This window comes from Phyllobates terribilis, unplaced genomic scaffold (genome assembly GCF_046119375.1).
Source record: "Phyllobates terribilis strain yellow unplaced genomic scaffold, ASM4611937v1 Scaffold_1__5_contigs__length_1240528914, whole genome shotgun sequence".
NCBI lineage: Eukaryota > Metazoa > Chordata > Amphibia > Anura > Dendrobatidae > Phyllobates > Phyllobates terribilis.
In genome coordinates, this window is record NW_027362761.1 from 1201396210 (window position 1) to 1201420254 (window position 24045).

At 42.0% G+C, this 24045-nt stretch overlaps 1 protein-coding gene across 1 annotated transcript in view; it reads left to right on the forward strand.

Annotated features, from left to right (window-relative positions):
- The first annotated feature begins 4962 nt into the window (after positions 1 to 4962).
- LOC141218863 (vomeronasal type-2 receptor 26-like) overlaps positions 4963 to 24045 on the forward strand; it is an 89807-nt gene continuing 70724 nt past the window's right edge. The window contains exons 1-2 of the mRNA XM_073665958.1: positions 4963 to 5054; positions 5298 to 5589. Of these exons, the coding sequence (XP_073522059.1) occupies positions 4963 to 5054; positions 5298 to 5589 (384 nt within the window). The remainder of the gene's footprint in view (positions 5055 to 5297; positions 5590 to 24045) is intronic.

Consider the following 24045-nt stretch of genomic DNA (forward strand, 5'->3'; position numbering starts at 1 on the left):
GGTAAACTTGGCGCCAGTTTCCCTGACCCTATGTGGTGCCTTCCTAGCGAGTGTAGCGAGGGGCTGCGCCACATAAAATGTCACAGCCTCCGGTTTCTAGCTGAGGGTCGTTTCCTGCCTCCACTAGTTTCGGGGACCGGTCTCCCCCTTTGGCCTGACCCCTCCACGCAGGTGGATTCGGGCTTGCGGTAGCGACTCGCCCGTCCGCACCCCTGGGATCCCTTCGTTCCTCGTTCCTGGAGCCTTCTCCGCTCCTCTTCCTTCCTTCTCCCTCTTCCTGGCCTGGGCCTCTGTTACTAGGCCTGCCTCCGGAGCAGAGCTCATGCAGAGCCCCTGCTCCCTGTCACTTCTGCTCAGACTTCTCTGCACTGAACTAAGATGGTGCCCACCTTTTATACTCCCCTCTCAATGCACCCAGGAACTGCTTCCTCCCTGCTCCTGCACTACAGGGTTCCCCTTCCTCAGTGTTCCCTCCCCCCACTCCAGCCCGGGACAGGGACTGTCGTGCCCATCTCAGGGGCATATTGGTCGCCCTGCCCCACGGCAATGTGCTGTAATGCATGCAGGTGTCGGGTCCTGATCCACACTCCATCCTTACCTGAGAGTGAGATATCACACCTCTGGGTGAGGTGCAATACCTCTGTAGCAACCGAGCCCTCAGGGTGCTACAGTTCCATTTATCTTCAGCCTAGGTGACGTATTGCGATACAGGGCCGTGAGTTTGGCTATAAAAGGGTCCCCTAGACCCCTACCCCAAGCTTTTTGAGAGAATCATATATAGCTTGCCAGGAGACTCTATGGAATGCTTTCTCAGCATCCAACGAGAGTATCTAATTACAAATTTTTAACTGCATCTAGCCCAGGAAATACTTTGTGCCTAGTAGCAGTGTCTGCTAGTCAGCGGATTATCCCGGCTGTTAAGCAAGCTACACCACCTGTAGTTTGGACACTTAATTTTTTCAATGGAAATGCTTCGGGACCACGGGATACTCAGTGAAGAGCATCAGGAGGCACCCCAAGGCATAGGGGCTGGGACTGGCAGTAGGATGCCTTGCGGTGGCCAGCCGAGCTCGATCCTTATTAAAGGTTTTTAACTGCAGCAGCTTTAGTGGACGCTACTGGAGCTGGAATTACGCGGCTGCTGGCATGAGACTTGCCCTCCAATAGATCCTTGTAAATGGATTTAAAGTGTATTCATTCAAATTAGAGAGACAATTTAAATTAAAAAGCTTAAAGCTGCCTCCACCACAGGGGGGCTCGCTCGACCCACCAGCGGACAGGCACCAGTATTGGGAGAGGGGGGCTGGCCGTCAGGGTTCACCGCGGCTCTGGCACAAACCCGGCGACACGGAGGTGGCACGGGCAGGAGCGGACTGGCCGTGTCGGCTTCTCACTTTTTGGATTTTAGAAGGGCATGACATGCCTATATCTGTGTCTCCCCCTCCTTTTACTCCTCCACCTCTTTTATTTTTGCATGACTATATGTACTTGTCACTTTTCCATGTGTTATTTGTGTCTTCTGAGCAGTTTGTCAGCTTTTGGACACCTTTGAAGGTGTTTTCTATGTGTTTCTATGTGTTTTTGTTTGCCTGCCATTGGTTTTAACGGTGTTAAAAGGTGTTCAACGAACAGTTCGACGAACAGTTCGGCGAACACACGGGTGTTCGACGAACCGAACCGAACTCGAACACTACGGGAGTGGCTCAACACTAGTCCCGACCAAAGAGCACCAGAGCATTTTAATGCTCGCTCATCACTACTGATTAATAATTATTTTAATATTGATATCAAGGCTCAATTTACTGCACCACTCGTAAGACTTTAGATTTACATGAAATGTTAAAATGGAACTGAACCAGCAGAAAGCAGAATATGGAACTTTTATTTTATTTTATAATATGTTTGTAGATCACTGATAGCTAAATTTTGTAGCTGAACATAATATATTCTATTATGGAAATATTTGTAAGTCTTCTGTACAATTCTGCATTTAGCTTGATTCCCATATGACTGTATGGAGAAGATGATTTTATTTTAATATTGTACTAATAATATTCCCTCCGAATGTCTCACAGACACCATCCACACTATATAAAATGGCTCGTTCAGTAACCTACTACTGTATACAACATTCAGAAAGCTACAGGCCAGATGGATCTGTTATGATTGAATTATATTCCAAAGAATATTACATGGATGAGCCACCAACCTGCAGAGATGTCGGGGAAGTTGATAATTGTAGTATTTTTTATTGCCAATGTTTTAATACCAGCAGAATGCCAAAAACTAAGCTCAGGACCTAATTGTTTTATTAGAAAAGACGATCCTCTGTTAAACACAAGTTATTTCCAGGATGGAGATATGATCATTGGAGGAATATTCACTGTACATTACTTTTATGACAGTCACCTTATAGAGCCAGTTGATCGAGTCTGTAAATTGTAAGTACAGATCTTGAAAGATAATCTTATTTTACTGAACACATCTATAAATTTCTCTTAGTTTTCAAGAAGAATCGTTTTAATCTTTTGCAACTTTTTGGCCCCATTATGGGACTTGACTCTGCAATAATCTAGTTGGCTCTACAATATACTGCAATATGTCTATTATGCCCATCCATGATATACTGACAGGCAGCCTAGTGAGCCCTACCCTAAGGTCTAAAACAGGGATGTCAAACTCCAAAGCACAGAGGGCCAAAATGAAAAACTTGGACAAATTCACGGGCCAGTATGCAGAATAATGGGCCCTACATAATCCTCCATACAGAATAATGGACACGGCATAGTCCTCCATACAGTATAATGGGCCCACATAGTCCACCACACAGAATTATAGGCCCCATATAGTCCTCCATACAGAATTATAGGTCCCACATAGTCCTCCATACAGAATTATGGGCCCCACATAGTCCTCCATAAAGAATAATGGCCCCACATAGCGTTCCATACAGAATAATGGCCCCACATAGTTCTCCATGCAAAATAATGGCCCCAAATAGTCCTCCTTACAGAATAATGGGCCCCACATAGTGCTCAACACAGAATAATGGGCCTCACATAGTCCTCCATACAGTATAATGGGCCCCACATTGTGCTCCACACAGAATAATGGGCCCCACATAGTCCTCCACACAGAATTATGGGCTCCACATAGTCCTCCATGCAAAATAATGGGCTCCACATAGTCCTCCATGCAGAATAATGGGCTCCACATAGTCCTCCATGCAGAATAATGGACACCACATAGTCCTTCATGCAGAATAATGGGCCCCATATAGTCCTCCATACAGAACAATGGGTCCCACTTAGTCCTCCATACAGAATAATGGGCCCCACATAGTCCTCCATACAGAATAATGGGCCCCACATAGTCCTCCATACAGAATAATGCGCCCCACATAGTCCTCCATACAGAATAATGGGCCCCACATAGTCGTCAAAACAGTATAATGGCCCCACATAGTTCTCCATGCAGAATAATGGGCTCCATATAGTCTTCCATGCAGAATAATGGGCTCTACATAGTCATCCATGCAGAATAATGGGCCCCACATAGTCCTCCATACAGAATAATGGGCCCCACATAGTCATCCATACAGAATAATAGGCCCTACATAGTTCTCCATACAAAATAATGACCACACACAAGGGTGGTGGCTCTGGTGTCGCTGGCCAAATAAAACAACCCTGTGAGCCAGATTTGTCCCATAGGCCAGAGTTTGACATGTATGATATAAAAGGTTCCCATCCGTAGCAAGCCTAGCAATGTTTGTTAGGCCTCCAGTCACTATGGCAACACGTTAGCACCAAGTTATCACATTCCATGGCTCCAGTGGGTGACTGACAGAGCCCCTTCCCAATACTTATGCATATAGACTCTGCACTCAGCATTGACCACAATACAAACATATCCCTTTATCTCTTATCTTAGTTGATAGAACGGATGGTTGCGAACATTACTTTGTATTTTGGTGCTTGTCTGGAGTCATATATATGAGTCTACCATAAGTGAACAAGTTACTGCAAAAAAAAACATTTTGCTAAAACTTTCTATAGGGAAACTGCACTCACTATATCCAGTGTGTACAGCTTCTTAAACAAACAACAGATCATGTTACTTCCACTGGTGTTTAGTTTGCAGGATTTTTCACAGATACCTAATATAAACAAGTAAAAATTCTGAGGGGAACACATGGGTAAAATTGCGAGTCTTTTAATTTCAACATGGTGCTGTGTGGTGGCCATTGTTGTTGTGCCTATGGGGTGTTGTGACCTGGGGACTCAGCCTTGCAGCATGAATGGTTTGAGGCACCAGGTCGCCCACCCTGCTGGCGCACTAATGCTCCAGAAGTGGTTAGAGCATGGCGCCATGCCATTAAGGCTATAAAAAGTCAGCCACCCACTGGGAGGTTCACCATGATGTGGCAATGGAATCATACAGTTTGATCAGAACTTAAACTGAGAACCTTACGTTGAGTTTTGTCAATTTTTGCCTAGCGGCTTTCGATGAATGTGTGATCTTTGTATGTGCGGTCTATGTCTTTCTCTACTGCTATGGAATGGTCCATTTTCAGCTGAACACATGGGTTAATTTCCTGTTGTTCCATTGTCAACTGAGGAACAGATGGGCATAGATAGTGGTGTTTGAAGGGGTTGTCCAGGCACAGTTCTTTATGAACTATGGTCAGGATATCATCAAATAGGTGATCATTGGGGGCTGATACACGGAACCCCTAAATTAGCAGATGGTAACACTTTGAATGGAGTTGCTGAGCACTGATACTGCTGGTTGCTGCCAAGTTCTGCTGCACAGCTCTGCTGTGTTATCTGACGACAGCCAGCAGTGGTTGCAACACTTTGAATGGAGCTGTGTCTAAGATAACCTCTTCACCACCTAAGAGGGAGGGCAGAGGATTATATCAGCCACTAAGGTAGTATCAAGCATGTAGTGGTTGTAAATATGTATTATAGCACTCTTCATGGTAAAAATCAAAAATGTTTCCAAGATAAAAATCATACAAGCAAGTATGACAGGGAGCATGCAGGAGATGAGTAAGAACTGGAGTGCTTGAAATGCGTTGGCTGTTGTGCAAACTTATAAAATATTGCTTCTCTCAAGGCTGAAGTAATATGCAAACAGAGCATCAAGGAAGATAAGTTTTATCAAGCATGTTCAGAATAAATAACATGAACTAAATAGATTTCTTATTACAGAATGTTTAGAAATATTTTTTTATTCCTCTACCTTTATATAGTCCAAAAAATTTTTATTTTCTCTTTGCTTTCCCTTTGTAGTCCTGTACCATCCTTCTATCAGTATGTTCTTGCCTTTATTTTCGCCATTGATGAGATTAACAAGAATCCATATATTTTACCTAATGTGACCCTTGGATACCACGTGACTGATTCCTGTAACAATGAACATAAAGCTGTAGAGAATGTACTACAGATTTTATCTGGTCCTGGAGACATAGTCCCCAACTATTCTTGTCTCAGTAATGGCAAACTGGTGGGTGTAGTTGGCGATCAGTCATCGAAGACGTCATTACAGATAATAGAACATTTAAATGTCTATGGTTATACCCAGGTAAGTATCATTTATTCCTAGGAATCATAAAATCAGAAACCAGACATTGGTTATTAACTGTATTGTAAATGGCTTTTCATATAAGAAATCTAACTGAAATGTAGTTTTGGCACCTGAAAGTCCTGGGGATCATTTTTTGCTTTTCTCTTGTACCTTCTAGAGAAGAAGTGTGGCCATTTTTTGTGCTTCCTCTAGAGAATCTGTTCCTTTTCTGTACTCATCTGCTTATAATTTCAAAAATGACCATTTTTTTGTTCTTTATTAAAATGAAAAGGTTGATCGAAGAATGTGGGGGATTAAAGAGTGTGTCAACCCAGTAGTCAGGATTACTTCGAATTCTGACAATCTGAGGGTCATGTTGCAGGTAGTGCAGCAAGAAGGCACTCCTGTGTCTTGCGCATCTAGGAGCCCCAAAATTATTTTCCTGGCTAGATGCAGCTAAAAATTATTATTAATTTGAAAGCTGGTGGAGCTTAGTATAGATGGCCTAAAAGAATCAGTGTAGCATCGGCGTCTCTGCCCCTTGCTAGGCAGAGACACCGTTCCACTCACCTCTCTGCTCCGTGCTCAGCGTCCTCCTCCCGCGCTGCTGGCAGCGCGCGCTGCTTCCCAGGCACTGTGCTTAGGGCGCACGCGCGCTCCCTCTCTCTTAAAGGGGCCGCGCGCGCCGTCCTAAGGAGTCCCCGGCCAATTGCCGGAGGATCTCCCATATATAAGGCACCTCCTCAAAAATGGAGGTGCCCGAGCAAAGTTGTTTGCACTGTGTTTCGCAACACTGTTTGCCTGCGCTTCTCAGTGTCTGTGGGATGACAGGCTGAATGGCAGCTTTCTGCTGCGGTCCAGCCTGTCATCTCGATATAGCAGAGCAGAAGCTGTCGTGGGAACCATGGAAAGGTAAGGATGATGTTGCTTTATTATTTTTCTTTTATTGCAGGAGATCGTTGGCTTCAGCTGGAATGGGTGTGATGGTAAGTATGGTTTAATTTAGAACAATAAAGAATTGTGTTTATTTCCATTAAAGGACTTTATTCTGGGTGTTTGTGTTTTTTTTTTACTTTGACTATGGGGTTAGTAATGGGGGTGTCTTATAGACGCCTCTCCATTACTAACCTGGGCTTGATGTCAGCTGGCATTATAAGCTGACATCAACCCCAGCCCTATTACCCCACTGCCACCGCTTCAGGGCAGTGGGAAGAGCGAGGCTAAGTGCCAGAATTGGCGCATCCTATGGATGCGCCATTTCTGGGGTGGCTGACGGCTGGTGTTTCTAGCCTGGGAGGGGGCCAATATTCATGGCACCCTTCCTGGGCTATTAATGTCAGCCCCCAGCTGTCTGCCTAGCCTTTGCTAGCTATTAAATTAGGGGTGACCCCACGTCATTTTTTGGGGGGTCCCCCATTTTAATAGCTAGTAAAGGCTAGGTATTCAGCTGGGGGCTGATATTAGTAGCCTGGGAAGCTCCGTGGGTATTACCCCCTTCCCAGGCTTCAAAGATCTGCCCCAGCCGTCTGCTTAACCTCCGCTAGAGCCTAAAATTACGGGGAACCCAACGCCAATTTTTTTTTAAATAAATCCTTTATTTTAACACTAAATGACAAGTACAGTAATCAACACTGTCACTGTACTTCATATATATGTTACTGACATGTTTCTATCTATCTATTCTATGTGTGATTCTCTATTCCTTCTATTCTAAATTGTCGGGTAGAGAAGCTGAATTGCCGGCCGGCTTTTTTAAAGAGACGGTGCATGAAAACACTATTATTTTTTTTTATAAATCCTTTACACTAAATGACAAGTACAGTAATCAACACTGTCACTGTACTTCATATATATGTGACTGACATGTTTCTATCTATCTAATCTATGTGTGATGCTCTATTCTTTCTGTTGTAAATTGTCGGGTACCGCTGATGAATTGCCGGCCGGCTTTTTTAAAGAGACGGTGCATGAAAACACTATTATTTTTTTTAATAAATCCTTTACACTAAATGACAAGTACAGTAAGTAACACTGTCACTGTACTTCATATATATGTGACTGACATGTTTCTATCTATCTAATCTATGTATGAAGCTCTATTCTTTCTGTTCTAAATTGTCGGGTACCGGTGTATGCAGTTGATGAATTGCCGGCTTTTTGTGTAATACATTCTACATTATTCTTAGTTGTTTTACTTCATGTAGAATTAACCTACAAGGAAAGAAAGGGTTTATTTTCATTCCGATATTTTTGTCCCATTGACTTGCATTGGTTTCCGGTATCGGAATCGGCGATATCCGATAAGTTTTGGGTATCGGTCCGGACCAGACTGGCTTTGGGTGCAGGTGGAGGACCGAGAGGAGGTTGAGGAGGCAGAAGCAGTGGAGGAACTTTGAGATAAAGAGGATTGACGCACAACTCGTGGGGACGGCAAGACTTGGACAGCAGCCCCTTGCCCTGCTGTCACCAGAGTTACCCAGTGCCCAGTCAGCGATATGTAACGCCCCTGTCCATGCCTACTCGTCCAAGTGTCTGTGGTGAAATGCACCCTGTCACACACAGAGTTTCTCAAAGAAGCGGTGATGTTGTGTGCGACATGCTGGTGGAGCGCAGGCACACCTTTCTTTGAGAAGTAGTGCCGACTGGGCATCTGGTACTGTGGCACTGCGACGGACATAAGGTCTCGAAAATCCTCTGTGTCCACCAGGCGGAAAGGCAGCATTTCTGTAGCCAAGAGCTTGCAGATGGTGAAATTCAACCTCTTAGCTTTCTCATGTCTAGGAGGAAATGGTCTTTTACTTGTCCACATCTGAGGGACCGAGGGCTGGCTGTTGTGCTTAGACTGGGTTGAGAAGGGTGTCTCTCCCAAACTACCGGTCTGTGAGGAAGATGCAGGCGGACATGTTAGGTTGCCTTGATCCAAAGGTGGTGCTATCGATGTCGGACAGCGCTGAGCACAAGTTGGTGTTTCCACCTCCAAAGAAAATGATGACCTGCCAATCACGCTTGCTGTTGCGGGTAAAGAGGTGGCAGGTCTGCATCCCAAAACAGGTGTGACTGCTGTCCCCCCAGTAACAGAGGATGAAGAGGCCGCGGATGCACAAGATGTGGCTGACGGTGGTTGGCCCGGCCGGCTAGGCCACATTGTAGCACAGTGAGCTTCCCACTGCAACTTGTGCTTCATATCCATGTGCCGGTTCATGCATGAAGTACTCAAACTATGTATTTTTTGGCCTCTACTTAGCTTTTGCTGACAAATGTTACAGATAACACGAGTTGGGTCATCTTTATCGATCTGAAAAAATGCCCATGCTATGCAAGGCTTAGCACCCATGCGACCTGAAGAGCCACCACGACTTGTGGTCAGAGGCAGAGTTGTGTTTGAGGATGCAGTTGTTGACGTGCTTCCAGTACTATGTCTCTGTTCAGGAAGGCCCAACCTGACCTCGTCATCACTAGCATCCTCCTCCACCTTCTCTGCTGACCTCATCTCTTGGCAGACTGTGGGTTGACAGTAAGTGGGATCTCCAACCTCGTCATAATCACCCTGTGTGTTATCACACCTTTCGTCCGCAGAGCCAACCTCTTCCTGCTCTGACAAAAAACTAAAGTTGTCGCTCCAATCAGGTATTTGAGTCTCACCATCATCTTCCTCATTGTCTCCACCAACAGCAGTTACAGTTTGGGAATGAGGGTCTACATTATGGTCAGAACCTTCTGCGTCTGGTCCTGGATCCGACTCATAAAGATTCTGGGCATCAGTGCAGATCATTTCCTCATCTGGATTCACAGAAGCGCTGGAGTCGACCTCTGATTCCCAGGCTATAGTATGAGTAAACAGCTCTGCAGACTCCACCATCTGTTCTACCCCATACTCAGACGGGCAGCTGGACACTTGGGAGCTGTGAGGAAGCAAGTGCGATTGGGGTGACACCTCTGAGGACTGGAGTATTTGTGATGTTAAAGTTGAGGTGGAGGGGAGACCACTTAAAGGAGCACTTGATATCCGTTGAAGCACCTGCTGTTTTTGTGCCTCATCTGGAATTTGTAGCGATTGTCGTGGCCGTAAGAAAGGGATCTTATCACATTGTCCGCTAAGAGAAGTATACATCTTAGTTTGGCTGGAAGATGGTCTTTCTTCTGAAGATGTTACTGTTGCTTTAACAACTACCCAACGGACACAACCATTTTTTCCCTTCCCAACATGCCTATTCCCCTTTCCACCAGTAGCAGGCCTTTTTCCACTCATTTTGGTGGTTAACTAATTGACAACTCTGGAGTTGTTTGCACAAAAAACAACGGATGGGAACCGAGGAGAGCTGAGTGGCCAAACTGTGGTATTAGCCCAAAAGTAATGGCTGAGTTAGATGCAGATAAAAATTCTTTTGAATTTGCAACCTGATGGAGGTTAGTATAGATGGACTAATAGAACAAGTCCCACACACTGCTAGAAGCCTAAATATTTTTTCAGAGCTCGATGCAAAAAAATTTTTTATTGAATTTGCAACCTGGTGGAGGTTAGTATTGATGGACTAATAGTACAAGTCCCACACACTGCTAGAAGCCGAAATATTTTTTCAGAGCTAGATGCAGAAAAAAATTATATTGAATTTGCAACCAGATGGAGGTCAGTATAGATGGACTAATAGAACAAGTCCCACACACAGCTAGAAGCCAAAATATTAAATCAGAGCTAGATGCAGAAAAAAATTATATTGAATTTGCAACCTGATGGATTTTAGTATAGATGGACTAATAGAACATGTCCCACACACTGCTAGAAGCCAAAATATTAAATCAGAGCTAGATGCAGAAAAAAATTATATTGAATTTGCAACCTGATGGAGGTTAGTATAGATGGACTAATAGAACAAGTCCCACACACTGCTAGAAGCCTAAGTATTTTTTAAGAGCTCGATGCAGAAAAAAATTATATCGAATTTGCAACCTGATGGAGATTAGTATAGATGGACTAATAGAACAAGTCCCACACACTGCTAGAAGCCAAAATAATTTTTCAGAGCAAGATGAAGAAAAAAATTATATTGAATTTGCAACCTGATGGAGGTCAGTATAGATGGACTAATAGAACAAGTCCCACACACTGCTACAAGCCTAAATATTTTTTCAGAGCTAGATGCAAAAAAAATATATTGAATTTGTAACCTGATGGAGGTTAGTATAGATGCACTAATAGAACAAGTCCCACACACTGCTAGAAGCCTAAATATTTTTCAAGAGCTCGATGCAGAAAAAAATTATATTGAATTTGCAACCTGATGGAGGTCAGTATAGATCGACTAATAGAACAAGTCCCACACACTGCTACAAGCCTAAATATTTTTTCAGAGCTAGATGCAGAAAAAAATTATATTGAATTTGCAGCCTGATGGAGGTTAGTATAGATGGAATAAGAGAACAAGTCCCACACACTGCTAGTAGCCTAAATATTTTTTTCAGAGCTCGATGCAGAAAAAAATTATATTGAACTTGCAACCTGATGGAGGTTAGTATAGATGGACTAAAAGAACAAGTCACACACACTGCTAGAAGCCTAAATATTTTTTCAGAGCTCGATGCAGAAAAAAATTATATTGAATTTGCAACCTGAATGAGGTTAGTATAGATGGACTAATAGAAAAAGTCCCACACACTGCTAGAAGCTGAAATATTTTTTCAGAGCTAGATGGAGAAAAAAATTATATTGAGTTTGCAACCTGATGGAGGTTAGTATAGATGGACTAATAGAACAAGTCCCACACACTGCTAGAAGCCTAAATATTTTTTCAGAGCTAGATGGAGAAAAAAATTATATTGAATTTGCAACCTGATGGAGGTCAGTAAAGATGGACTAATAGAACAAGTCCCACACACTGCTACAAGCCTAAATATTTTTTCAGAGCTAGATGCAGCAAAAAATTATATGGAATTTGCAACCTGATGGAGGTTAGTATAGATAGACTAATAGAACAAGTCCCACACACTGCTAGAAGCCTAAATATTTTTCCAGAGCTCGATGCAGAAAAAAATTATATTGAATTTGCAACCTGATGTAGGTTAGTATAGATGGACTAATAGAACAAGTCCCACACACTGCTAGAAGCCGAAATATTTTTTCAGAGCTAGATGCAGAAAAAAAATTATATTGAATTTGCAAGCTGATTGAGGTCAGTATAGATGGACTAATAGAACAAGTCCCACACACTGCTACAAGCCTAAATATTTTTTCAGAGCTAGATGCAGAAAAAAATTATGTTGAATTTGCAACATGATGGAGGTTAGTATAGATGGACTAATAGAACAAATCCCACACACTGCTAGAAGCCTAAATATTTTTTCAGAGCTCGATGCAGAAAAAAATTATATCGAATTTGCAACCTGATGGAGGTTAGTATTGATGGACTAATAGAACAAGTCCCACACACTGCTAGAAGCCTAAATATTTGTTCAGAGCTTGATGCAGAAATTAATTATATTGAATTTGCAACCTGATGGAGGTTAGTATAGATGGACTAATAGAACAAGTCCCACACACTGCTAGAAGCCTAAATATTTTTTTCAGAGCTCGATGCAGAAAAAAATTATATTGAATTTGGAACCTGATGGAGGTTAGTATAGATGGACTAAAAGAACAAGTCTCACACACTGCTAGAATCCTAAATATTTTTCAGAGCTCGATGCAGAAAAAAATTATATTGAATTTGCAACCTGATGGAGGTTAGTATAGATGGACTAATAGAAAAAGTCCCACACACTGCTAGAAGCTGAAATATTTTTTCAGAGCTAGATGGAGAAAAAAATTATATTGAATTTGCAACCTGATGGAGGTTAGTATAGATGGACTAATAGAACAAGTCCCACACACTGCTAGAAGCCAAAATATTTTTTCAGAGCTAGATGGAGAAAAAAATTATATTGAATTTGCAACCTGATGGAGGTCAGTAAAGATGGACTAATAGAACAAGTCCCACACACTGCTACAAGCCTAAATATTTTTTCAGAGCTAGATGCAGCAAAAAATTATATTGAATTTGCAAACTGATGGAGGTTAGTATAGATGGACTAATAGAACAAATCCCACACACTGCTAGAAGCCTAAATATTTTTTCAGAGCTCGATGCAGAAAAAAATAATATCGAATTTGCAACCTGATGGAGGTTAGTATAGATGGACTAATAGAACAAGTCCCACACACTGCTAGAAGCCTAAATATTTTTCCAGAGCTCGATGCAGAAAAAAATTCTATTGAATTTGCAACCTGATGTAGGTTAGTATAGATGGACTAATAGAACAAGTCCCACACACTGCTAGAAGCCGAAATATTTTTTCAGAGCTAGATGGAGAAAAAAAATTGTATTGAATTTGCAAGCTGATTGAGGTCAGTATAGATGGACTAATAGAACAAGTCCCACACACTGCTACAAGCCTAAATATTTTTTCAGAGCTAGATGCAGAAAAAAATTATGTTGAATTTGCAACATGATGGAGGTTAGTATAGATGGACTAATAGAACAAATCCCACACACTGCTAGAAGCCTAAATATTTTTTCAGAGCTCGATGCAGAAAAAAATTATATTGAATTTGCAACCTGATGGAGGTTAGTATAGATGGACTAATAGAAAAAGTCCCACACACTGCTAGAAGCTGAAATATTTTTTCAGAGCTAGATGGAGAAAAAAATTATATTGAATTTGCAAACTGATGGAGGTTAGTATAGATGGACTAATAGAACAAGTCCCACACACTGCTAGAAGCCGAAATATTTTTTCAGAGCTAGATGGAGAAAAAAATTATATTGAATTTGCAACCTGATGGAGGTCAGTAAAGATGGACTAATAGAACAAGTCCCACACACTGCTACAAGCCTAAATATTTTTTCAGAGCTAGATGCAGCAAAAAATTATATTGAATTTGCAAACTGATGGAGGTTAGTATAGATGGACTAATAGAACAAATCCCACACACTGCTAGAAGCCTAAATATTTTTTCAGAGCTCGATGCAGAAAAAAATAATATCGAATTTGCAACCTGATGGAGGTTAGTATAGATGGACTAATAGAACAAGTCCCACACACTGCTAGAAGCCTAAATATTTTTCCAGAGCTCGATGCAGAAAAAAATTCTATTGAATTTGCAACCTGATGTAGGTTAGTATAGATGGACTAATAGAACAAGTCCCACACACTGCTAGAAGCCGAAATATTTTTTCAGAGCTAGATGGAGAAAAAAAATTATATTGAATTTGCAAGCTGATTGAGGTCAGTATAGATGGACTAATAGAACAAGTCCCACACACTGCTACAAGCCTAAATATTTTTTCAGAGCTAGATGCAGAAAAAAATTATGTTGAATTTGCAACATGATGGAGGTTAGTATAGATGGACTAATAGAACAAATCCCACACACTGCTAGAAGCCTAAATATTTTTTCAGAGCTCGATGCAGAAAAAAATAATATCGAATTTGCAACCTGATGGAGGTTAGTATAGATGGACTAATAGAAGAAGTCCCACACACTGCTAGAAGCCTAAATATTTTTTCAGAGCTTGATGCAGAAATTAATTATATTGAATTTGCAACCTGATGGAGGTTAGTATAGATGGACTAATAGAACAAGTGCCACACACTGCTAGAAGCCTAAATATTTTTTTCAGAGCTCGATGCAGAAAAAAATTATATTGAATTTGCAACCTGATGGAGGTTAGTATAGATGCACTAAAAGAACAAGTCCCACACAATGCTAGAAGCCTAAATATTTTTTCAGAGCTCGATGCAGAAAAAAATAATATCGAATTTGCAACCTGATGGAGGTTAGTATAGATGGACTAATAGAACAAGTCCCACACACTGCTAGAAGCCTAAATATTTTTTCAGAGCTTGATGCAGAAATTAATTATATTGAATTTGCAACCTGATGGAGGTTAGTATAGATGGACTAATAGAACAAGTGCCACACACTGCTAGAAGCCTAAATATTTTTTTCAGAGCTCGATGCAGAAAAAAATTATATTGAATTTGCAACCTGATGGAGGTTAGTATAGATGCACTAAAAGAACAAGTCCCACACAATGCTAGAAGCCTAAATATTTTTTCAGAGCTCGATGCAGAAAAAAATTATATTGAATTTGCAACCTGATGGAGGTTAGTATAGATGGACTAATAGAAAAAGTCCCACACACTGCTAGAAGCTGAAATATTTTTTCAGAGCTAGATTGAGAAAAAAATTATATTGAATTTGCAATCTGATGGAGGTTAGTATAGATGGACTAGTAGAACAAGTCCCACACACTGCTAGAAGCCGAAATATTTTTTCAGAGCTAGATGGAGAAAAAAATTATATTGAATTTGCAACCTGATGGAGGTCAGTAAAGATGGACTAATAGAACAATTCCCACACACTGCTACAAGCCTAAATATTTTTTCAGAGCTAGATGCAGCAAAAAATTATATTGAATTTGCAACCTGGTGGAGGTTAGTATAGATGGACTAATAGAACAAGTCCCACACATTGCTAGAAGCCTAAATATTTTTCCAGAGCTCGATGCAGAAAAAAATTCTATTGAATTTGCAACCAGATGTAGGTTAGTATAGATGGACTAATAGAACAAGTCCCACACACTGCTAGAAGCCGAAATATTTTTTCAGAGCTAGATGGAGAAAAAAAATTATATTGAATTTGCAACCTGATTGAGGTCAGTATAGATGGACTAATAGAACAAGTCCCACACACTGCTACAAGCCTAAATGTTTTTTCAGAGCTAGATGCAGAAAAAAATTATGTTGAATTTGCAACATGATGGAGGTTAGTATAGATGGACTAATAGAACAAATCCCACACACTGCTAGAAGCCTAAATATTTTTTCAGAGCTCGATGCAGAAAAAAATTATATTGAATTTGCAACCTGATGGAGGTTAGTATACATGGACTAATAGAACAAGTCCCACACACTGCTAGAAGCCTAAATATTTTTTCAGAGCTCGATGCAGAAAAAAATTATATTGAATTTTCAACCTGATGGAGGTTAGTATAGATGGACAAATAGAATGATGCTATGCGCAAAAGGTTTTACTTCACTAGGTGCAGTAAAAAAAATTGTATTCTTTACACAGGTGGTATAGCTTGCAACACAGATAGGCTACTCCACTGACTAACACACTCTGCAATAGGCCAAAAAGAATTTTCTTTGCTAGATTTAGCCAAATGCTGTGAAAAAAACTTGCACAGCACTGGCCCAGACCTGCCTGGCAAAAAGTGATAGGAACTGATGTAACCTAGCCCTGAAAAGGACTGCAATTACAATTAGTCTTTACTCCCAACCTATCTATTTAAGAGCACAGACCTGCCTGATAAAAGTCATAGGAAATGATGTAACCTAGTCCTTAAAAGGACTGCAATCACAACTATTCCCTACTCCCAAGCTATCTGTAGATTTGTGCAAAAATTGGCTTGAAATTAACAAAGTATAGCGCACACAGCAACAGTGGTGCCGTCTAACACGCAGCTGCAGCAGTGAGAAAATGGTGACGACGGGGAAAATGGCTGGGTCTGATAGGGCAAGGACATGTGACATACACTGCCAATGACACATGCCCTTGCTTGTGTGAAAAAAAGCAGTTCGCTCCGTGTGTGCGCTGCTGATAGGCTGACAGACTGCACCGCCCCACTGTAAATGCGGGGAAGAGCAAAAAAAATGGAGATCTTCATTATTTCTGCAGAGATCCATCCCCTGCCCCTCCCCCTGCCCCGCTGTACACTCAAACTGTGTATTAACATAAATTTTCAGCATTACTGGGAAAAAATCCAGTTATGATTTTGGTGCACGAACAGTTATTGAACATAACCTCGAACAGCCAAATTTTTTTCAAATTGTTCGTGTTCGCCGAACGGCTCGAACACCGCCCAAAACAGCTCGAATTTGAGATTGGCGAACAGTTCGAGACTAACACCGCTCATCTCTACTGATGATGGCTTGTTTTTTCCTCATTGCTTGTCCTTGCCTGCTATATGCCTTATGTTCACCATATGGCTCCTGCCACTGGCATGTTAACTGCGTGGCAGCCACACATCCAATGGATATCTGCCCACTGCATTTTAGAGTACTAGACTTAACAGCTTCTGCCGGGCCTGCCATTGCTAGCCCTGTCTTTGCCTGCCCTGACATACAGTGGAGGAAATAAGTATTTGATCCCTTGCTGTTTTTGTAAGTTTGCCCACTGACAAAGACATGAACAGTCTATAATTGTAAGCGTAGGTTAATTTTAACATTGCGAGATAGAATATCCCCAAAAAATCAAGAAAATCACATTGTATAAATTAGATAATTTTTTTTCATTTTGCAGTGAGAAATAAGTATTTGATTCCTCTGGCAAACAACACTTAATACTTGGTGGCAAAAACCTTGTTGGCAAGAACAGCAGTCAGACTTTTTTTGTAGCTGATGATGAGGTTTGTGCACATGTCAGGAGGAATTTTGGTCCACTCCTCTTTGCAGATCATCTCTAAATCATTAAGATTTTGAGGCTGTCGCTTGGCAACTCGGAGGTTCAACTCCCTCCATAAGTTTTCTATGGGATTAAGGTCTGGAGACTGGCTAGGCCACTCCATGACCTTACTGTGGTTTTTTTGAGCCACTCTTTTTTTGCCTTGGCTGTATGTTTTGGGTCATTGTCTTGCTGGAAGCCCCAGCCACAACCCACCTTCAATGCTCTTACGAGGTTGTTGGCTAAAATCTCACGATACATGACCCCATCCATCTTCCCTTCAGTATGGTGCAGTCATCATGTCCCCTTTGCAGAAAAGCACTCCCAAAGTATAATGTTTCCCCCACCATGCTTCACGGTTGGAGCAATGTTTTAAGGGTTGTACTCATCCTTCTTCTTCCTCCAAACAAGGAGAGTTGAGTTAATGCCAAAAGCTCAATTTTTGTCTCATCTGACCACTGCATCTTCTCCCAATAACTCATAGAATCATCCAGGTGTTCATTGGCAAACTTCAGACGGGCCTGCACATGTGCCTTTTTAAGCAGGGGGACCTTGTGGGCACTGCCGGATTTTAATTCTTTAAGGCGTAATGTGTTACCAAAGGTTTTCTTGGTGACTGTGGTCCCAGCTGTAACACTCTGTATGTTTTACAGTATGTTCATGAATACTCCCCATTGGTAAATGTTTTTCAGCCCATGCAGTAGTGCATGGGCATTACCAGTATAGGCGACGCAGTCCTTAACAATGGTAACATTTTTTTTTAATGAGTACCTCCTGCAAGTCTCTTCAAAGGGACAATGGAGTGCGTACAATTTTTTGGCAGCCCTTGCCATCACTGCATGGGCATTACCAGTAGAGATGAGCGTTGTTCTACTCGAACTGTTCGCCAATCTCAAATTCGAGCTGTTTTGGGCGGTGTTCGAGCCATTCGGCGAACACGAACAATTTGAGAAAAATTCGGCTGTTCGAGGTTATGTTCGATAACTGTTCGTGCACCAAAATCATAACTGGATTTTTTCTCAGTAATGATGAAAATTAATGTTAATACGCAGTTTGAGTGTACAGCGGGGTGGGGGGAGGGGCAGGGGATGGATCTCTGCAGGAACAATGAAGATCTCCATTTTTTTTTCTCTTTCCCGCATTTACAGTGGGGAGGTGCAATCTGTCAGCCTATCAGCAGCGCACACACGGAGCGAAGTGCTTTTTTTCACACAAGCAAGGGCATGTGTCATTGGCAGTGTATGTCACATGTCCTTGCCCTATAAGACCAAGCCATTTTCCCCGTCGCCACCATTTTCTCACTGCTGCAGCTGCGTGTTAGACGGCACCGCTGTTGCTGTGTGCGCTATACCTTGTTAATTTCAAGCCAATTTTCGCACAAATATACAGATAGCTTGGGAGTAGGGAATAGTTGTGATTGCAGTCCTTTTAAGGACTAGGTTACAGCATTTCCTACGACTTTTATCAGGGAGGTCTGTGCTCTTAAATAGATAGGTTGTGGGAGTAAAGACTAATTGTAATTGGAGTCCTTTTCAGGACTAGGTTACATGAGTTCCTATCAGTTTTTGCCAGGCAGGTCTGTGCCAGTGCTGTGCAAGTTTTTTTCACAGCATTTGGCTGAATCTAGCAAAGCTAATCCTTTTTGGCCTATTGCAGAGTGTGTTAGTCAGCGGAGTAGCCTATCTGTGTTGCAAGATATACCACCTGTGTATAGAATACCAATTTTTTTACTGCACCTAGTGAAGTAAAATCTTTTGGGCATAGCATCATTCTATTAGTCCATCTATACTGACCTCCATCAGGTTGCAAATTAAAACTAATTTTTATCTGCATCTACAGTACCTCTGAAAAAATATTTGGGCTTCTAGCAGTGTGTGGGACTTGTTCTATTAGTCCATCTATACTGACCTCCATCAGGTTGCAAACTGAATATATTTTTTTCTGCATCTACCTCTGAAAAAATATTGGGCTTCTAGCTGTGTGTGGGTCTTGTTCTATTAATCCATCTATACTGACCTCCATCAGGTTGCAAACTGAATATAATTTTTCTCTGCATCTAGCTCTGAAAAAATATTTGGCCTTCTAGTAGTGTGTCGGACTTTCTCTATTAGTCCATCTATACTGACCTCCATCAGGTTGCAAATTAAAACTAATTTTTATCTGCATCTACAGTACCTCTGAAAAAATATTTGGGCTTCTAGCTGTGTGTGGGACTTGTTGTATTAGTCCATCTATACTGACCTCCATCAGGTTGCAAACTGAATATATTTTTTTCTGCATCTACCTCTGAAAAAATATTTGGCCTTCTAGTAGTGTGTCGGACTTTCTCTATTAGTCCATCTATACTGACCTCCATCAGGTTGCAAATTAAAACTAATTTTTATCTGCATCTACAGTACCTCTGAAAAAATATTTGGGCTTCTAGCAGTGTGTGGGAATTGTTCTATTAGTCCATCTATGCTGACCTCCATCAGGTTGCAAACTGAATATATTTTTTTCTGCATCTACCTCTGAAAAAATATTTGGCCTTCTAGTAGTGTGTCGGACTTTCTCTATTAGTCCATCTATACTGACCTCCATCAGGTTGCAAATTAAAACTAATTTTTATCTGCATCTACAGTACCTCTGAAAAAATATTTGGGCTTCTAGTAGTGTGTCGGACTTTCTCTATTAGTCCATCTATACTGACCTCCATCAGGTTGCAAACTGAATATAATTTTTTTCTGCATCTAGCTCTGAAAAAATATTTGGCCTTCTAGTAGTGTGTCGGACTTTCTCTATTAGTCCATCTATACTGACCTCCATCAGGTTGCAAATTAAAACTAATTTTTATCTGCATCTACAGTACCTCTGAAAAAATATTTGGGCTTCTAGCAGTGTGTGGGACTTGTTCTATTAGTCCATCTATACTGACCTCCATCAGGTTGCAAACTGAATATATTTTTTTCTGCATCTACCTCTGAAAAAATATTGGGCTTCTAGCTGTGTGTGGGTCTTGTTCTATTAATCCATCTATACTGACCTCCATCAGGTTGCAAACTGAATATATTTTTTTCTGCATCTACCTCTGAAAAAATATTTGGCCTTCTAGTAGTGTGTCGGACTTTCTCTATTAGTCCATCTATACTGACCTCCATCAGGTTGCAAATTAAAACAAATTTTTATCTGCATCTACAGTAGCTCTGAAAAAATATTTGGGCTTCTAGCAGTGTGTGGGACTTGTTCTATTAGTCCATCTATACTGACCTCCATCAGGTTGCAAACTGAATATATTTTTTTCTGCATCTACCTCTGAAAAAATATTGGGCTTCTAGCTGTGTGTGGGTCTTGTTCTATTAATCCATCTATACTGACCTCCATCAGGTTGCAAACTGAATATATTTTTTTCTGCATCTACCTCTGAAAAAATATTTGGCCTTCTAGTAGTGTGTCGGACTTTCTCTATTAGTCCATCTATACTGACCTCCATCAAGTTGCAAATTAAAACTAATTTTTATCTGCATCTACAGTACCTCTGAAAAAATATTTGGGCTTCTAGCAGTGTGTGGGACTTGTTCTATTAGTCCATCTATACTGACCTCCATCAGGTTGCAAACTGAATATAGTTTTTTCTGCATCTACCTCTGAAAAAATATTGGGCTTCTAGCTGTGTGTGGGTCTTGTTCTATTAATCCATCTATACTGACCTCCATCAGGTTGCAAACTGAATATATTTTTTTCTGCATCTACCTCTGAAAAAATATTTGGCCTTCTAGTAGTGTGTCGGACTTTCTCTATTAGTCCATCTATACTGACCTCCATCAGGTTGCAAATTAAAACTAATTATTATCTGCATCTACAGTACCTCTGAAAAAATATTTGGGCTTCTAGCTGTGTGTGGGACTTGTTGTATTAGTCCATCTATACTGACCTCCATCAGGTTGCAAACTGAATATAGTTTTTTCTGCATCTACCTCTGAAAAAATATTGGGCTTCTAGCTGTGTGTGGGTCTTGTTCTATTAATCCATCTATACTGACCTCCATCAGGTTGCAAACAGAATATATTTTTTTCTGCATCTACCTCTGAAAAAATATTTGGCCTTCTAGTAGTGTGTCGGACTTTCTCTATTAGTCCATCTATACTGACCTCCATCAGTTTGCAAATTAAAACTAATTTTTATCTGCATCTACAGTACCTCTGAAAAAATATTTGGGCTTCTAGCTGTGTGTGGGACTTGTTGTATTAGTCCATCTATACTGACCTCCATCAGGTTGCAAACTGAATATATTTTTTTCTGCATCTACCTCTGAAAAAATATTTGGCCTTCTAGTAGTGTGTCATACTTTCTCTATTAGTCCATCTATACTGACCTCCATCAGGTTGCAAATTAAAAATAATTTTTATCTGCATCTACAGTACCTCTGAAAAAATATTTGGGCTTCTAGCTGTGTGCGGGACTTGTTGTATTAGTCCATCTATACTGACCTCCATCAGGTTGCAAACTGAATATATTTTTTTCTGCATCTACCTCTGAAAAAATATTTGGCCTTCTAGTAGTGTGTCGGACTTTCTCTATTAGTCCATCTATACTGACCTCCATCAGGTTGCAAATTCAAAATAATTTTTTTCTGCATCTAACCCAGCCAATAGTTTTGGCCTAATACCACAGTTTGGCCACTCAGCTCTGCTCGGTTACCATCCATTGTTTTTTTGTGCAAATAACTCCAGAGTTGTGAATTAGTTAACCACCAAAATGAGTGGAAAAAGGCCTGCTGCTGGTGGAAAGGGGAATAGGCGTGTTGGGAAGGGGAAAAAAGGTTCTGTCCGTGGGGTAGGTGTTAAAGCAACAGTAACATCTGCAGAAGAAAGACCATCTTCCAGCCAAACTAAAATGTCTACTTCTTTTAGCGGACAATGTGATAAGATACCTTTCTTACGGCCACGCCAATCGCTACAAATTCCAGATGAGGCACAAAAACAGCAGGTGCTTCAACGGATATCAAGTGCTCCTTTAAGTGGGCTCTCCTCCACATCAACTTCAACATCACAAATACTCCAGTCCTCAAAGGTGTCACCCAAATCGCACTTGCGTCCTCACAGCTCCCAAATCTCCAGCTGCCCGTCTGAGTATGAGGTAGAACAGATGGTTGAGTCTGCAGAGCTGTGTACTCATACTATAGCCTGGGAATCAGAGGTCGACTCCAGCGCTTCTGTGAATCCAGACGAGGAAATGATCTGCACTGATGCCCAGAATCTTTATGAGTCGGATCCAGGACCAGACGCAGAAGGTTCTGACCATAATGTAGACCCTCATTCCCAAACTGTAACTCCTGTTGGTGGAGACAATGAGGAAGACGATGATAAGACTCAAATACCTGATTGGAGCGACAACTTTAGTTTTTTGTCAGGGCAGGAACAGGTTGGCTTTGAGGACGACGGGTGTGATAATGCACAGGGTGATGATGATGAGGTCGGAGATCCCACTTACTGTCAACCCACAGTCAGCCAAGAGATGAGGTCAGCAGAGGAGGTGGAGGAAGATGCTAGTGACGACGAGGTCAGGTTGCGCCTTACTGGACAGAGACGTAGTACTGGAAGCACGTCAACAACTGCATCCTCAAACACAACTCTGCCTCTCACCACAAGTCGTGGTGGCTCTTCAGGTCGCATTGGTGCTAAGCCTTGCATAGCCTGGGCATTTTTTCAGATCGATAAAGATGACCCAACTCGTGTTATCTGTAACATTTGTCAGGAAAAGCTAAGTAGAGGCCAAAAAATACATAGTTTGAGTACTTCATGCATCAACCGGCACATGGACATGAAGCATAAGTTGCAGTGGGAAGCTCAGTGTGCTACAATGCGGCCTAGCCAGCCGGGCCAACCACCGTCTGCCATATTTTGTGCATCCGCGGCCTCTTCATCCTCTGTGACTGGGGGGACAGAGTCACACCTGTTTTGGGGCGCAGACCTGCCACCTCTTTACCCGCAACAGCCAGCGTGATTGGCAGGTCATCATTTTCTTTGGAGGTGGTAACACCAGCTGGTGTTGAGCGCTGTCCGACATCGATAGCACCACCTTTGGATCAAGGCAACCTAACATGTCCGCCTGCATCTTCCTCACAGACCAGCAGTTTGCCGGGGACACCCTTATCAACCCCGTCTAAGCACAATAGCCAGCCCTCGGTCCCTCAGATGTGGACAAGTAAAAGACCATTTCCTCCGAGCCATGAGAAAGCTAAGAGGTTGAATTTCACCATCTGCAAGCTCTTGGCTACAGAAATGCTGCCTTTCCGCCTGGTGGACACAGAGGATTTTCGAGACCTTATGTCCGTCGCAGTGCCCTAGTACCAGATGCCCAGTCGGCACTACTTCTCAAAGAAAGGTGTGCCTGCGCTCCACCAGCATGTCGCACACAACATCACCGCTTCTTTGAGAAACTCTGTGTGTGACAGGGTGCATTTCACCACAGACACTTGGACGAGTAGGCATGGACAGGGGCGTTACATGTCGCTTACTGGGCACTGGGTAACTATGGTGACAGCAGGACAAGGGGCTGCTGTCCAAGTCTTGCCGTCCCCACGAGTTGTGCGTCAATCCTCTTTATGTCAAAGTTCCTCCACTGCTTCTGCCTCCTCAACCTCCTCTCGGTCTTCCACCTGCACCCAAAGCCTGTCTGGCCATGCCACAAGCTTTCTAACTGCGCAGAAGGGATCCTGCACACCTCCTTACTATGCTGGCAGTAGGGCTCAACGTCATCAGGCGGTTTTTACATTGAAATGTCTGGGAAATGTGAGTCACACAGCTGAGGAGTTGTGGTCAGCTCTGGAGAACCAATTTCATGAATGGTTGTCTCTAGTGTTGAGCCACCCCCGTAGTGTTCGAGTTCGGTTCGGTTCGTCGAACACCCGTGTGTTCGCCGAACTGTTCGTCGAACTGTTCGTCGAACACCTTCGAACACCGTTAAAACCAATGGCAGGCAAACAAAAACACATAGAAACACATAGAAAACAC